This window comes from Rhynchophorus ferrugineus, unplaced genomic scaffold, assembly GCF_030347505.1.
Source record: "Rhynchophorus ferrugineus isolate W39M unplaced genomic scaffold, kcgeb_rfMv2 rfM8, whole genome shotgun sequence".
Lineage (NCBI taxonomy): Eukaryota > Metazoa > Arthropoda > Insecta > Coleoptera > Curculionidae > Rhynchophorus > Rhynchophorus ferrugineus.
The window spans coordinates 5,325,388-5,343,315 of record NW_027472587.1 but is presented as its reverse complement, the minus strand read 5'-3'; the positions used below and the strand labels follow the sequence as shown (position 1 = coordinate 5,343,315).

General features: G+C 32.4%; 2 protein-coding genes across 5 annotated transcripts; one reads left to right on the top strand and one right to left on the bottom strand.

Annotated features, from left to right (window-relative positions):
• The first annotated feature begins 2,617 nt into the window (after positions 1 to 2,617).
• Ada (adenosine deaminase-like protein) lies at positions 2,618 to 7,203 on the top strand. Of its 4 annotated transcripts, none has more exons than XM_076410995.1 (5): positions 2,618 to 2,748; positions 2,936 to 3,452; positions 5,141 to 5,293; positions 6,763 to 6,863; positions 6,927 to 7,203. In XM_076410995.1, the coding sequence occupies exons 1-5, from the start codon at positions 2,716 to 2,718 to the stop codon at positions 7,146 to 7,148; spliced, it is 1,026 nt and encodes a 341-aa protein (XP_076267110.1). In that variant the 5' UTR covers positions 2,618 to 2,715; the 3' UTR covers positions 7,149 to 7,203. The 4 variants fall into 4 exon arrangements, with proteins under 4 accessions (XP_076267110.1, XP_076267113.1, XP_076267111.1 ...); XM_076410998.1 differs by lacking the exons at positions 6,763 to 6,863; positions 6,927 to 7,203 and adding exons at positions 5,519 to 5,715; positions 5,777 to 5,887; XM_076410996.1 differs by lacking the exon at positions 6,763 to 6,863 and having other exon boundaries at positions 5,141 to 5,289.
• Positions 7,204 to 11,606: 4,403 nt separating this feature from the next.
• On the bottom strand, positions 11,607 to 17,354 carry LOC143200548 (uncharacterized). The gene is made up of 2 exons (XM_076410994.1): positions 17,215 to 17,354; positions 11,607 to 13,166 (listed from the first exon to the last, which is right to left on the bottom strand). The coding sequence occupies exon 2, from the start codon at positions 13,151 to 13,153 to the stop codon at positions 11,729 to 11,731; it is 1,425 nt and encodes a 474-aa protein (XP_076267109.1). The 5' UTR covers positions 13,154 to 13,166; positions 17,215 to 17,354; the 3' UTR covers positions 11,607 to 11,728.
• Positions 17,355 to 17,928: the final 574 nt, after the last annotated feature.

Sequence of the window (17,928 nt, the reverse complement as noted above, 5' to 3'; positions counted from 1 at the left end):
ATAAAAACATTTTATTGTTTTAACAGTTGAAAAATATATCAGTTGAAAATAAAACCTAGCATCTTATTTAAAATGAATTATCCATATAAGAATATAAAATGCAACATAATATAACAAATTTTATACCTATTATTAAAAGAGAAAAAACAAGAACCATTTAAGCCAATTTATAGAGGGTAGGCAAAACAATATGAACAACATATATATATATTGCTCAATTTACATGCCATGTATTGCACATATATAAATATATTGGACTCCTTGCTCTGTGAAAGTTGAAATAAGCAATTGGTGAAATTTGTGATCTATATAACTGAGAAAAAAGAGTGTTGGCAGGAGTATCTGTGACGAGAACAATTGAAATATTGTGAAACATCATCACGAGCAACAGTATCCACGGTAACAGACAAACATTGAAGATTTAGTCAGACAATATAAAACACGCCGGCAAAAGTGACAGCAGAACTCATTACTCACTTGAGTAATACTGTTTAGGTAAAAGCAGTACGACAAAAAGTCCACAAGGCTAACATTCATAGAAGGTCTACGATTGTGAAACCCTTTCTAACGCCAAGTTGCATGCTAAGAGATGCGATGATCAAAAAACCAGCACATTTGATAATTGGAAGAATGTGACATGATCCGGTGGAACCATCGTTTATATTGTTTCCTACCAACAGCCGAGTTTTTATATGGAGAAACCCGAAAGTGAAAGTCTAACACTGTGTGGCAATTCTTTTAGTTCTTAAACATTAAATAAAACGGTTTTTTTGTCCAAATGTACTATTTTATAGTTATGGTAAAATGAAGTAGTATAAATAAATAAAGACAGATCATATTCTAATATATATAAATGCATCATGTTCATTTAATTATATTATTAATTTTATAAATTATTTATACATTCTATAAGGTTTATATTAAATATTTTATAAACAAAAATAGTAACATATATTTACAATTAGATAATGTGTCAATATAGCTGAGTTTTAAGTGATCAATAGAATACAACAGTGTACAATAGAATCCTTTTTCATTACAAACTAGCAGTATTCTGTTGACATTTGTGCACTTCATCTTCCTTGATAACTTCCTCTTCTATCTGTTTCATATCCTGGTGAAGACGTTCACCTTGTCAGTCACCATTCCAAGATTAGGGGGAAAATCGAAATGGGAGTGCATAAAATGTATTTTTAAAGACGTTCTGCACCCCATCGTTTTAAATTTTTAGTACCAAATCTTTAGGTAAAAACTCGGCATTTTCAGCTTCAAAATTGTCTAAAAATCCATGAATTTCTTTCTTTAGAGATAATCAAACCTCTAACCCTTTCGTGGTAAGATTTCGAATGATCGAATTCATTGCTTTTATAAATTTTCTTATTTGTGGGCCAACAAAAATACCTTCTTTTAATTTAGCATCACTTAATGTTGAGAAAACATTTTTCAAATAAAAAAATCCTTTAACGTTTTTATCCACCCCCTTGACAACATTTTTCATTAAACCAAGTTTTACAATGTTAAGGTGGAATAATCATTTTCGTGTGGAATAACAATATCATATTTAATATTTGATTTACCACAAAGTTAGTACATTTTGGCCAATCTTTAACTTCATAATGGTTTTCGGTGTCTCTACTCTCCCTCAAACAGAGAAAACAACAATATTTCGTGAAACATTCCTGTAGTCCAAGCAATATAGCAATAAAATTTAAATCAACATAAGCTTTCTAGCTGTGTTCTTTGTATTTGATTAAATTTTTTATCACTGAATTTAAAATGACTGAATATGCCATAGGTATGGAAGAATGGTAGCTGCCATTGTGCAGTATTATTGACACTATTACTAAGAAACATGGCGTGTTGGACAACCATATCAATAGACAATCTTGTTAACAATGGAATGAGGAATTCAATGATAGAAAATTTGTGTGGCACACTGTAATCAATCATGGTGAAGTTGCTTTATGATCTCACCAGCAATATCGTGGTATTCAGCTGGTCCTCTCATTCACATCACTGGCTCGATTACTGCGAATGCATATCTCAACATAGTGATGAAGTTCTCACTATAACTAGCATATTCCTGCCAAACACTATCATATTTCAAGATGATATTACATACATAAAGAAACCCAAAAAAGTTCAATTCAGATTTATCAACTTCAACTTCATTCAACAACATCATGGCGGAAGTTTGGTACAAGAATAGGGCCGCATTTGATTGGAAACTATTCAAACAGTCTATATTAAAAAAAATGTTGGCTTGACACCTTATTAACAATTAAATATCATATGATTTTGTCTACCCCTTACATAAAATTATATACAGTATACTCGTACATATACACAGAATGCACAAAATAACTCGAAATTCATGAAGCAGAAGTTATATACAAATTACAGTTTTACCTCTCTATTTTTGATATTAAGCGAAAAATTTAAATATAATTCTAGCTCAAAAAGTTTTTTAAAATGCTTTAAATAAAGAAAATATTAAACCCTATGAAAAATAACACGTTATCAATAACTAACAAACGCAAATTAAATGAGGCATTATCAACGTTAATCAAACAGGAGTCTAACCATTCTATTTATCGTACAAAGTGGTTCAGCAACTCTACATACATCTTGAGCAACTCACGTGTCTTCTGGTGCATCATCATATGTTGTAATTGTAGCTATTTACTAACAAAAACAGAGATAAAATAAAGTGCAATGGAAACATTTTGTTCAAAACTTCCTAAAATCGTAAGTGAAAGTAATTGGAACGTTTTATTTATATTTATTGTGTTTATACTAATATAATCTAACCTCTAAATAAATTCCATCATCTCAAAAGTATTATAAATAATAAAAATATTCAAGTTTCATTACTGATATTGTATAACAATACTGGTAATTCCGTGGGAGTTATTGATTAAATACATATTTTCAGGAACTACATGCGCATTTAAATGGATCGTTGAGTCGTGAAACGTTGAAAAAATTCGGCTGTGCCGACAACGATATATTAGAGTACAACCAGGCAAAACAAACCACTTTGGACCAGGTATTCGATATATTTAAAATAGCACATCAAGCCACCAGCACCAAACAAAATCTATATGAAAGTACCGTAAAAGTTATTGAGGAATTCGCCAGTGATAATGTCATCTATCTAGAACTCAGAACCACCCCCCGTAAAGAAGCGGATATGACCGAAGACGAGTATGTTGAAACGGTCATCAAAGCACTGCTGGACAGTGAATCCTCCGATATAATGGTGAAACTGATATTATCAATCGACAGACGGCACACGTATGACCAACAAGTTGAAACATTAAAAACTATAATTAAGTACAAGAAACTATATCCAGATGTGGTCAGGGGGATTGACCTTAGCGGGGATCCAACCAAAGGGGCGTTTTTTCGAGATATTTTTGAAAAAGCGCGTAGGAATGAACTATTTGTCGGTAAATCTAGTTAGAACTAAAATTTTACATATTTATATTGCATTAAAACAGAGCAAATATGACATAACAGGTCAATTGAAAAGACCCCGGCCTATCATAGTAAAACACATATTTTTGTTAAAATTAGTTTTTTTATTCAACATAATCGCCTTCAGCGGTGATACACTGGTTATAGCGATCCTCCAACTTTTCGATATCATTTTTTTAGTACGGTTTGTCCCCTGCTTCAAAATACGTCTCAGTTTCGGCGATGACTTCTTCATTCGACGAGAATTTCTTCTCAGCGAGCATTCTTTTTTGAGATCTTAGAACAGAAAATAGTCGCTGGTGGCCAGATCTGGAGAATACGGTGGATGAGGAAGCAATTCAAAGTCCAATTCATGGATTTTTTGCATTCGCTTTCACTGACATTTTCGTCTTTCAAACGGACCAATAACGCTATATAATAGTCGCTGTTGATGGTCCTTCCTTTTTTAAGGTAGTCAATGAAAATTATTCCATGGGCATCCCAAAATTCTGACACTGTGACCTTGCCAGCCGACTATTCCGTTTTTCCACGGTTTGGAGCCGGTTCATCGTGTGCAGTCTACTCGGATGACTCACGATTGGACCTCGGAGTGAAATTATGGAGCCATGTTTCATCCATTCGTGGGTAATCTTTACACCACTTAAATACTGTACTACCCAACAGTGTATGAGGGGATGTTGTACTTCCCTCAAATAGTTGCATATCTTTTGGCTTTTTATGGAAACAGTTTTCTCTTATATAATTGTATTAAATGTTGTTGGAAGTGAAAAAAAACTATTTACTGTTCTTATACACCTGCTTCGCACAAACACGGTTTCTTTTTGGTGAATTTAAGGTTATGTTGTTTTTTATTTTTTGAGATATTTTAGTGACTATGCCCGTACTAATATGCAATGCAGCTGCAACCCATAAAACATACTTTCAATGTAAACAGCGTTAAAATAACGTTTGTCAATTTTTGCAGGCTCATTCGGTTTCATGTTCAAACTTCTCAAACAGCATTCTATCTCTTTTTAAATATAATAAAATGAGAAGGAAAATATTGTCTGACTGTAAAACGAATTTACGACTTCCGACGGGGACATATTGATGACGTGGGTCACTACTGTTTTCAATAGACTATATATTAGTTCGTTCAATATTTTTGCATAAATAAAACCAAAATTGTGGGAGATAGAAATAAGAAACAGATTATTAATTGTAAAAATGGCTTTATGTTTTGGTATAATTTCCTTCAACTTCAATATACACAACTGCTTACAAGATACCCCTCTATACCAGCTATTACTGGTTCGTTTTATGAAAACTGTGTTCCGCAAAAAGGTTTTGAGGTGTGAAAAACCAGAGGGAATATGTTATAGTACTTTTATATATACGTTATTTTCATTGAAACATATTTGCGTAAACTTTAGGAAATTTTAGTGATACTTTTATGAAACATAAAATAGCTTGAAAAGTGTATATCTTTGTATTGACCGTTAATGATTTAATGGTGCTCCGAAAATCACTTGAAGAACTTAAGATCGGTTTTCAATTACTGATCTGCTCTGTCCAATAACAACTTTAAATATTTTAATACATTTTCTTGTTCTGCCTGCCAAACTTTATAGTGGAACAGTAGTAAATCCACTTTAATCAATAATAATTATTTGATTTACAGCTATGCATTGTGCCGAAATTAAAAACGATGCGGAAGTGATGGAAATGTTCGATTTTAAACCTGACCGATTGGGACACGCTACATTTATTCACCCAGATTTCCAGGGAAGTGCCGAACTATGGGAGCTCTATACAAAACTACAAATCCCAGTAGGTAATTATATTAAAATCGTTTCCGTTTTGTCTACTTTCATATACCAAGTGTGTCGGTAATTGCATTCCGGTATTTGTAACGGTCGTTAACACATTCCACTACCCATAAGTATGCAATGTTATCATTTGATATAAAGTCATCTTACTCCGCTTGATAAATTTAAATGTACATAAGTTACGTTCCGTTAAAACGACAGCTTTATAGATTTATAATTTTTTGAAAAAGCCGAGTTTCGTACCCAAAAACCGAAAGAAAAAGGTCGCTGGAACCCGTTTGCTGGAGACTTACGGTGGACATGGTCCGAAGAATATGTGAAACAATTTTTCAAAAATTCAAATGTGATCATCTTTAAAGCCGAAAAGATATGGAATTGCAGGAGGTATATGGATACTACATAAATTGAATGCCAGGCAATTCAAATAGTAACGATCATTGTCGAAAGTTAGCGAAAATTTTATTTCTTAAATCATTTAATATTTCAAGAATCCTAAGCGGAAATTCGACCTGATACTGATCGCTCAAAGATATGATAAGGTATTTTTTCGAGATGACCATACAGGTGTTTATATCACTTAGATGGAAAGTTTCATCGCGCTCAATTTACTCTCCAGACCTGGCTCCATCTGACTACCACCTTTCGCTTGGTGAGTGGCACTTTTTTAGCTCAACTCACTCACTTTTGGAATTGTATCTATAAATTACCTGAGAAATGGACAAAATGGGTAAAATCAAAAGGCCAATACTTCAAAGAAATAAATTTTAATAAAACGGAAAGGAATTACCGACACACCTAGTATACTATAGGGAAGCAATATCTGAATCTAAGGTATATCTAGCGTTTCCTTTTTTTAAATATAAAACGCATATAAGGCTTTAATAATGTGAATATCCTCCAAAGCTGTGAACAAAATCGATAAAAAGTAATAGCAGTCATACTTCGAATATTCTAGATTTATATATATATATATATATATATATATATATATATATATATATATATATATATATATATATATATATATATATATATATATAGATATATATATATATAGAAGCAATATCTGAATCTAAGGTATATCTAGCGTTTCCTTTTTTTTAAATATAAAACGCATATAAGGCTTTAATAATGTGAATATCCTCCAAAGCTGTGAACAAAATCGATAAAAAATAATAGCAGTCATACTTCGAATATTCTAGATTTATATATATATATATATATATATATATATATATATATATATGACAATATAGTACCTAATCATGTCATCTTGCCATCTTGATTATGTGATAAACTTCACTCTAGCTTCACTCTATATATGCTCCCCGAGGCATACTGAGGTTAGACTGTATTTAAGCGTTTTTTGTAAGTGTATATTCATGTTCGATGATAAACTCTTTGCGATTTCATTATACAGTTATGTATTGAAAGTATTTCGTAGATTGTAATATAACTTTTTAATCATTTCTAGAATTCTGTTTAACATCAAACGTTGTATGTTTAACTTCTAAATCATACCAAGAGCATCACGTCCGAGAATGGATGAAAGCTAACATGCCATTTTGCTTATCTGTCAGTATTTTGTATAGTTTTACAAAAAATCCTGCTTATTTATGCTATTTATATTTCTTCTAGACTGATGATAAAGGAGTTTTTGATACAACGTTATCAAACGAGTTTCGCATTGTTCAACAAACTTTTAGCTTAAACAAAGAAGAACTGTGGAAAATATCGAAGAACACTCTGAGTTATTCCTTTGCCACCGACAGAGACAAAAACGTGCTTAACGAAAAATTGGACAAGTGGAAGCTTGCAAATATTAAAATTCTTAAGCATCCCTATTATATTTGCCTTTAAATAAACTACTGAATTCTAATTTCTGTATTGAATTATAATAAATTTATTGATTTAATCAGAGTTTTTTTTATTGGAGTCAGGTAATCGATTGAATTTTGAGAGAGCCGCCATCTAGTGCAGAATAGGAGGACAAGAGATTAGTGGAGGAATCTTCAATACGAATAATGGTGACTAAAACCATATAATGCTACTGCCTAACTCCGATAGAGGCCACCATAAAACATAGCTGGGGGCGGCTTAGACAACCAGCCATACCGTATAACGTCAAAAATAAAACCGATAACACGGAAGGGTATTTCTTCTTCTTATGCTTTACACTGCCCGATTATCAACTGGTGTAATTGACACCATCGCATTCGGCCAGGTATGAATTCAAATTACGACTCTTGGAAACTCTGTTTCATCTCTTTCTTATTTTCCCGCTGTAGGACGAAGTACCACTCGTGTCATGTCGGACCAGTTTTTGTAAATAAAGAATACCACGTGGTCCTTGATTTTTACTCAATTATTGTGTGAAAACCCACAAGCTAGAAGTGGATTAACCATATGAACTATGAAATTAAAACATTTGAGTTATACCTAATTTGTGTTATTAGTTCTTAACTTTATTGTAAGTTGCCTGTATTCGGATGTTACTTTGTATTTTAAAGCGCCCTATAATTGCGTTGCTTTTAAACCAATAATAGTGATTTAATTAATTATAATTACCAATGTTATTGACCATTCTCCAAGCAATAATGAGTTGAAAATATAAATTAGCAAAAATAATTGATTTAGTAAGTCTCCGCTTGTATATTGCGTTGCCTATATACAATTTTTCTACAAATTATTTGTATCTTCTCAATACTTTCTGTAATGATTATGTATTTTGCTAGATTTTTTGACTTGATTCTTATGCTCCATAGTACGTAGTTCTAACCTTCTATTAGGATAGTACTAATCTTTCATTTATATTGTGAAATCTCCCTATAAAAATTATAATTTAACGATATTCCATATAAAAAAAGAGATATAAAGCCTATATTCGTACAAATAAAGTGTTTAAGATGGGCGTCACATAAATTTAAGTGCCAGGCTGCGATTAAATCGGTAATATTTCGCTCTCCACGGTTGCGTACGCTGTTAACAATGATGTCACGTCTACAATGTGTTGGCTGGCATCGTTTGAGGCAAGATAACTGCAGTTAACTAAAGGATCGTTTTATTTCGGGGACATTAAAGGGGATGAGCTTACCTAATGGGTCAGAAAGGAAAATTGAACCACCGTTGTATTAATGTCGCCAAGGGTTTTACTGTCAAGGCAAAAATGTACATAAACATAATTTCCTTCAGTTAAGAGATTGCTTATAGTCTCTCTAAAAGGTTAGTGAATTCACGTCATCCAAATGTATGACGTCATAACGTCGCAATAACTATAAAAGCGAATAATTTTTTTATATTACAAAATCAAATACAAAATACTGATGTACCAAAAAAATATTCTGCATGAAAAGAGTTTTGAAACCTATAGATTTGATAAATCAAAACTGATTTATACGGCTGACCTAACGGAATATATTGATGTGTGAATATTGGTTGGTGCGGTTGTGATATCTTTCGGTCCTATAGATACCGTTGCTTCATCGTTGCTTTGGCACTTGAACGTAGTCTATAAACGACGTTAAAAACGAGCTATTTTTCGATCAGGGCTCCCGTAATCGACGTTGTGGGAGGATTGGTGATTCGACGACGTGGTAGCTTATTTTATTCAAAGACGAGACGTTGGCGATTCTGGTACCTCGACGAAGACATGACAAGTCTACGGTAACTGCAATCGGTACCTAGCTTCTGGGGCTTCTCTGTGACTAATCTGTAGCCACATACGTTACAGTAATCGTGAGAAAACCAATAACGACAGTTTTCGACCGAAGCTGCCCAAAAAACAAATGTTTGAAAAAATGTAATGCTGAAGGAACAAAAGTAAAATTGGAATAAAAATCATATTAAAAATATAGAAAATTTTGTATAAAAGAACGAGTCCGACCAAATTTAACGAAATATCACGTTGGGGTCACCACTTTAGGGTTTGTTTATATGGCTCAGTGAATGGAGGTAAAAGGAAATGAAACAGTGGTGTTTACATTATGTGACCGTTGTTTATCGGTAATATAAAAAAATGTAGAAAATACAAAAATAGATAAGCTGGATGGCAGCGGTGTTACCTGAAGGCGAGGCTTGGGCAGTCGATGGTGGCATGTCTTAAATCAACTATGGTCGGTTACTGAATCCAAAATACCCTTCAATAGTCTTCCAGATAAACGTCTCGGGGTTGCCAGCTATTCGTTATCGTGTACTAGTTGGCGCTGCTGGCACCCCGCCCCTGTTCAACGTCTGGGATCCACCGTGGACCGTTATTCCACGATGTAAAATTCGACATAACTCAAGGTCGTTACACCCCATGCATAGAAGCTCTTATTAAAGCAAAGGGTGGTTTCACTAAATGTTAAAATTAATTTAAATATTTTTCAATGATATTAAAATTACTAAAATGGATATATTTAAATATGCATTATATTTCAGAAAAAATGTAAAATTAATAAGACACCACCTAATAATTTATTACAGAAATCCAATTAAACTAGAAAATTAAATAATCTCAATATTGTTCCTAATAATTTGACCACCCCCTGTATATTACATTTAGTTAAAAGTTATAATTAATTATGGAAAAATCGACTCCAAAAAGACCCACAGTCAATCATTAATTAATAAAAGTCAATTACATCCAGTATATCCAAACTGCATACTCCCATTAATTTCTGTTATTGTTAGTAAATCATCATTTCATGTCGAAAGAAATTTATTTGTTTGCAGATCTATCTTAAAATTTCTTGGAAATAAATAATTTGATGTAAATAAGTACAAAAATCACGTGATCTTGTTTTCAAGGACAGTGAAAACAAAATTCTGTGCTCTGTACAAGGAATGATGCTTAACATTATGTCTCTTATCTGTTTATGTACATAATCGACATTTAGGTCTATTATTTTGCATCAACAATGACATATTTACATAACGATAACAGTGACGTTGAAAATAACCTTCTAGTGTTCTAACTGAATGATTTTATCAACCTGTTTTTAAAACTGCCATCCCGGCTTAGAAATTGCATATAATTTCATAAGAATATCTTTTAATATTCTTAATTAAATAAGGTTTTCAAATTTTTTATTGGTTAAATATTAAGTTAAAACTTATTTTTGCAGACAAAAGGCTTTTCTCTAAGGAAACAATGAAAAACAATTATATAACACATACGAAACAATATATTTTATACATTAAATAATAAACAATTATTCTTTACCAATTACTCATTCTATTTTACTATAATCCACAATTATCTAGTAATAAATATTAATACTCAACTATATATAAGTCCCTAACAATATTGAACAACTAAATGATATTAACATGAAAGTGCTCATCGCACGTCTCGGGGTTGCTAGCTATTCGTTATCGTGTACTAGTTGGCGCTGCTGGCACCCCGCCCGTGTTCAACGTCTGGGATCCACCGCGGATCCATCCACGATGTAAAATTCGACATACCTCAAGGTCGTTACACCTCCATTCATTGAAGCTCTTATTAAAGCAAAGTGTGGTTTCACTAGATGTTAAAATTAATTTTAATATTTTTCAATGATATTAAAATTACTAAAATGAATATATTTCAATATGCAATATATTTCAGAAAAAATGAAAAATAAATAAGACACCACCTAATAATTTGTTACAGAAATCCAATTAAACAAGAAAATTAAATAATCTCAATATTGTTCCTATTAATTTGACCACCCACTGTATATTACATTTATTTCAAAGTTATAATTAATTATGGAAAAATCGACCCCAAAAAGTCCCACAGTCAATTATTAATCAATAAAAGACAATTATATCCAGTATATCCAAACTGCATACCCCCATTAATTTCTGTTATTGTTAGTAGATCATCATTTCATGACGAAAGCAATTTATTTGTTTGCAGATCTATCTTAAAATTTCTTGGAAATAAATAATTTGATGTAAATAAGTACAAAAATCACGTGATCTTGTTTTCAAGGACAGTGAAAACAAAATTCTGTGCTCTGTACAAGGAATGATGCTTAACATTATGTCTCTTATCTGTTTATGTACATAATCGACATTTAGGTCTATTATTTTGCATCAACAGTGACATATTTACATAACGATAACAGTGACGTTGAAAATAACCTTCTAGTATTCTAACTGTTAACTAATATTGAATTTTTTGTCCCCACATTATTTTATCAACCTGTTTTTAAAACTGCCATCCCGGCTTAAAAATTGCATATAATTTCATAAGAATATCTTCGGTTTTCAAATTTTTTATTGGTTAAATATTAAGTTAAAACTTATTTTTGCAGACAAAAGGATTTTCTTTAAGGAAACAATGAAAAACAATTATATAACACATACGAAACAATATATTTTATAAATTAAATAATAAACAATTATTCTTTACCAATTACTCATTCTCTTTTACTATAATCCACAATTATCTAGTAATAAATATTAATACTCAACTATATATAAGTCCCTAACAATATTGAACAACTAAATGATATTAACATGAAAGTGCTCATCAACATCGAAACACCAGACTTGTTATCTTTGTCCTGACTTTGAGTTGTCGAAGGAGGTGAGCTCTCGGTAACGTTTGTCACATTAGTGGAGGTTTTTGGTGTACTAGTGGAGGGAACGTCGTCAACAAAAAACGAGTCTATGATGATATTTCCATCTGCGGCTTCTCGTGCTAGACCGTACAATGAGCCATTGCAAATAAGCGCACTGCCTTCGATAACATTGGTGGAAGAGTTGACAGGTATCAGATATACGCTGTCGTTGTATATAGCTATAGGAATATCAACTGAATCTATGCTGGAATTTGTTATGGTTACATATGAGCAATTTAAAAGAGATGTTTTAGAATATCCGGTAAGAATACTGGATACTGTTCCATTATCGTTGGATGAGGAGTTGGACGACACATTCTGTTTTAACAAGATGATATTGGGAAAAACTATACTATTATTGGTTGTATTAACGGTGTATGTTTGTTTACCATCGAGTGACACAGCATTTAAAATTATCAATTCCAAATAAGGTTTTAAGAAATCATAGCTCACTTTATTAACAGAGAGAAAAACCTCTTGGAATTTCACTAGAACACCTAGAATTTGTCTGCTATATATTTCTGTCGTAGCTTTATCCAATACTGCTTTGAATGTTGGAGTATTGTAGACGTCCAGAGCCGTCCAATATACATGGCGTTTTTGCCATATCGTCAGAGCTTGGGTCTCGTTTATTAACAAATCTCGAAGTAAACCCACCAAATCTTCTTTCAACATAAGTTTATCGTAGAAGAATGACCTTATTTCTTCAAATAAACGATCGGTGGTTATATTTAATATTTCGACTGTATTTTTTATGTTGTCTTTAGAGAAATTTCCTTTGGCAAACTCCTCGAAGGCGTCACCGTAAGCCAACGCTTCGGAGAAAGCGACGGTATCTATTTGAAGGGCTGTTAATGCCTGTTTCATGATACTGGCTTGAGAGATCAGATTAATCCTAAGATTCTCATAGAACGTGTTGAAACTTGTCTGTGTAACATTTAAGGTATAGTTCAATGCATTTATACTGAAGATCACGTCAGATGACAAGTTCAGTGCTTGAAGAATATCCAAAGTATCGTTCAGTGTTGATGTGTTGAATTTAAAAAAATCGAGAATATCCTTAGATGCGTTCTTGAAATTTGGATCACTGTACATTGCGTCAATTAGATACTTGGGAACAGCATCTTCGGAAATGGTAGAATTCAAACTGACAATATAGTCGTGTTGGTTGCTGGATGGTGTTACAGTTGTGGCGTTGTTCTCTGCATATTCATCCAATCCTGTTACTCCTTGATAAATTGTTAAATACAATATCATATGAAGAAGTAACTCCATTTCTCTATAGTTCCTATAAAAAAAGATTGTTTTAACAAATAATGCAAATTAATATCTTAGTAGTGTAGTAGTGAAGCGAGTTTTGAAAAAATATTTTGTGTTTGCATATATGCTGATTAGAGATATCTATGGGTGAACATGTAAAGTATCCTGATGTTTTTGAAGATGTTGATTCTAACATTGTTCTACATAAAATAGCAATTATTTTATTTAATATTATTGACACACATCAATATATAGCATAACTGATGCCTTTCTTGATGATACAGCAATATTACAAGTAGCAGACACTGTAGAGGGCTCAACCCAAAGGCTCTAATCTTTTATTGATAAAGTTGGTATCTGGACTAAAAAATGGCGAATCAAATTGAATGAAACCAAATCTAAACACATTTAAAACAGAAATAGGAAGACCCCGCCACAGTGTGTTTATTAATGCTACGCAAAGCCCATATGCCAACATAATAAATTAACATGACCCTGGACGCCAAGATCAGATGGAAGGAGTACATCAAAAAGAAGCGCGATAAACTCAACATCATTTTCAGGAAAATAAATCGGTTTCTTGGCCGAAACTCCCAGCTCTCAACCTAACCAACAAGCTTATTTTATATCAGTCCAAGTAATTTAGAGGTTCCAAAACAAGGTGCCGAATTGACTTGTGAATACGCCTTGGTACGTACGCGTTTGTGACCTTCATTGCGATCTAGAAAATTTTATGATTACGGACACTATCAGAAGATTTGCCGATTCTCATCAAATAAAAGTCCAGAACCACGTCAACACGGAAGCGTTCAGACTGTAAATGTGGATAATGTCAATAGATGTCTCAAACGGAATAAATATTCTGATCTTGAAAATGTTTGAACGCTAAATGGTTCAGTGAAAAATACATTAATTGTACTTATTTTTTAGTGGGTTAACACGTTCGCTGCCAATAACGCACTAGCGCGTAATGTGAAGCATTCCTTGGACGCCAATTACGCTCCAGCGCATTATATGTGCGGTGGTCTTTCTAACCCTTGTATTTAGTTCGTCATTTGTGTGCTCTTACTTATTTTCTCGTTTTTTTGCTCACTGTTACGCTCTGATACGTGACAAAAAATATATTTTTGTCAAAAAATATTAAAATCTATACTGGAAACACGTTGAAAAATGATATTAGGAATATTTTATTGTTGTAATGAGAAAAAACATAGTCGGCTTCTAGGGTAAGTATTTGATCCTAGATCGGCAGCGAATTTGTTAAGTCAGATTAAAATTAATTGTTAGTTATACTACTAGATGTATTACAGTATATTTTCTTAATAAATAAATTTAAATAAATATATATTATTGAGTTCTTCAATATGCAGATACTTTTGGTACTCCACCAATTGTCGATTTCGGTTTCAACGATTTAAATATAGTCATTTTGTTATCAATAAGAAAGAACGGCAGAGACGACCAAGAAAAGTTCGAAAATAACGAATTGTGACACGAAAATACAAGCCAAACTCTCAAGAAACTCTCGGTCAGCTTACCAGTTGATAATTCCAGATGTTAATATACGATGAGAAAGGTCCATAAGTAGGGAAAATGGCCACTACACGAATTTACCAAATATCGAAGCGTTTCAACATCGCGGATTTATTGTTTGACAGACAAAATAAGAAGCGTTTTTGGTGGCGTATTACGTCAGGCGATGAAAGGTTGATCTAATTCGATAAATTCAAGCGCAAAGACTCGTGGAGAGGTTAAGGATAAAATCTTGCTATACATATGGTGCGATCAGCAAGATATACTATATTAAGCGCTGCTAAAATGTGATAAAAGTGTCACTAAAAATATTTACTGACGCAATCTACCAAAAAGACCAGCAATATCGAACATCTTCTCGCATAAAAAGGATCGGCAAGATGCAATGAAGAAGAACATTGCAAGGAAAAAGAAATTCTGCTGCATACGGCGTATTCACCAGACATAGCGCCCTCTGATTGTCGGATACAAAGAAGAGAAGAAAGATACCGAAGAAGTCTGAGACAGTTTGCTAGTTGATAAATTAACTATTTATTGACACCAGCTAACATTAAATGGGAAAGAACTATAAGAAATTTCCAATTCGAAGCATAACAAATCGCGGATTTCTGGCCTGACAGACAAAAAAATTATTATCGCCGCGTCAAGAGCATCTTGCATAACAACATTGGGCAACACATTGCAAAACGCAAGGAAGAGGAACATTATAAGGAATAAAAAATGTTGCTATACCCAGTGTACTCGCCAGACATAGCGCCTCTGATTTCTAGATCAGATCGATGCAGCATAATTTTTTGGCTATACGTAAAATAATGCCAACTCAGGGAGTTTCCTTAGATAGAAATGCGCCTATAAAAAGTGCAAAAAAACGATTTTTTTAGCTCAGACTCAACGATATAGATACAGTAGTAGTACATGACCATTAAAATTGTACGATTTGACCCTGGTAGATTGATTTTCTTAATACACACGGATCCATGCTACTGGAAGACCTCTGCGTACAAGTATTTTAAATAAAAATTTATTTTTTTAATATCTAACACACATATTTCTTCTGTTCGACTTCAACATTGTTTCGCGATTATTGAAAAACCATCGACGGTGTCTGTCGACTACTTTCAGTCGCTATTTTCGGTATACTGTTTTATTAGAGCACTTTCATTCCCTATTTTCGGTCCTACTAGTTTCATTCGACTGATTTTTAACGATCTGACTATGACGTCCTAGCCGCGACCTTAAAGATATTTGTGTTGAATTGAAGTTTACATAGATTATTATAAGTTATACGGTTTTATGTTTCATTTTAGTATGATAGTAAATAAAAATATATTGCACATTAATATAGAAGCATTTTGGAACTGTATTCTTCAAGCATTTTTGTATTAAAGTAATAGAGTAAAAAGAACAACATTTTGATTGATAAATAGAAAAATAATTTTAACTGCATTTATGTTATCTTGGCAACTATTAGGTCTTTTTGTGATCAATTTTCTAAATCTCTAAATATTGGGTCAAATCTGTTGAATGTTAAAATTTCTTGCACTCAAGTTTCAACAAATAATAATCCTAAATTATTTCTGTTTAACGATAATATAAAATATTTATTGTATTTAAGAGATTGCGATGGTTAAATAAATGATAAAGATTGACAGGGTAAATAAAATTTAAATCTTCCATTCTTTACAATCGAGTCATCATTCAAAATTAAACTGTTATTTTGAACGTAATAAGTTATAGCAATTATTTCAGCAAATATAAACAGCTTGCTTTAAACTAAGCTAATTATATTGACTGATATCAAATTTATATCAAAGTACGTGTAAAATTTTATCATAGTCTGTAATTTCAATCACAAGTCGATGAAAACTATGTTCCTCATAAATGTTCTAAGGAAAGAGCTTCAGCACATATGAGTAAATGATTACCAAAGAGAAAGTTGCCACAAAATTTTTGAAAAAAATAATAAAAAATCAGAGGGTTGGGATTATAAAGATTTAAGAGGGTTACAAGCTGCTTTTTTTTAGTGCTGCCAATTCTTAGTGTCATTTAGCTATATGAAATTAAACTCTGGATTGATGATAGTAACTTAAATGAAGTGGTTCACTACAACATTCTTCTGAAACCCATCACAAGTATATGCTAACGAGTTAGTGTTAACTGCTCTGAAATAATGTCAGTATACCAGTTGGCCTTTGCTATTTAGTACGTGCGACATTGAAGGGCGTCAACTAAAATGTATAAATCCATCTGATTTGTAGAACAAAGACTTCATCTAGATCTAGGATTATTGTCTACAGGGCAGATTGTTTAGTTTCTAGGACTACATGATGTAATATTCAAATAGGAACATGATGTAATATTCAAATAAGTTTGATACTCGTGAATTATTTCATATTATATTTAATATTTATTCATTCAACATTAACATTACTACACATATTTATTCTATATTCACATATTCACTAATATTAACTAGATTTTACAGTAGTTACACAACTTTAACCAAATATATTACAACATATGTTAGGTAGTATTTTGCTTACCTGCTGTTATCACGACAAGAAAGCACACTGTCGGAGGATGCGACTCGAATAAATTCAATGATTTAAATATCCTCTAAAACGGATTACGTTACTATCTCATTAGATAAGTCAGCAAATAAAATGGTGTTTGTACCTTCATAGAAATGTTATATCTTTATTATTAGTAGCGGCTTCACATGTAATGTGATATTAACGTAATATTATGTTGACGAGAGATGATTGCGAATGAAGACGAGTCGAGTTAATATCTGAAGTCGAGCATAATAACAATTAAAAAGTTATATCAAACCACTCTGTGAGGTGTTCCAGTGTAACAATTTTTTTGTACAAATTAGCTAAGAATACTACAAATTAGTTTTTAACGAGGATTAACCATTTGTAAAGAAATTAGAGGGTTATATGACTCAATTTTTTAAAAATAAATTACATCTTAGTTTAGATATGCTTAGAACAATCTTAATTTACAAATTAATTTATAACTACTGCTCTTTTGTACTTGCATTAATACACAAGCAAGGCGAGTACGGGACTATTACATCAGTATATTTTTTCCCAAATTAAAATAAAACTAAACTACTTAAGCTATAGTTTAGAATACACTTATACACTAAACAAGTTCGTGTGGTTTGGTTCCCTTCAATCTTTTCATTTTTCATCTCATTTCCTGTAGTCCAGTAGCTGTATTGCTTCCACGGTGCTGTTATTTAACAAACC

Excerpts from the sequence above, each read along its gene's own strand:
- Ada (XM_076410995.1), top strand. The coding sequence starts at position 2,716 with ATGGAAACATTTTGTTCAAAACTTCCTAAAATC. Across the intron at positions 2,749-2,935 it reads GTTCAAAACTTCCTAAAATC|GAACTACATGCGCATTTAAA; the intron begins GTAAGTGAAAGT and ends ACATATTTTCAG. Across the intron at positions 3,453-5,140 it reads TAGGAATGAACTATTTGTCG|CTATGCATTGTGCCGAAATT; the intron begins GTAAATCTAGTT and ends TTTGATTTACAG.
- LOC143200548 (XM_076410994.1), bottom strand. The coding sequence starts at position 13,153 with ATGGAGTTACTTCTTCATATGATATTGTATTTAACAATTTATCAAGGA.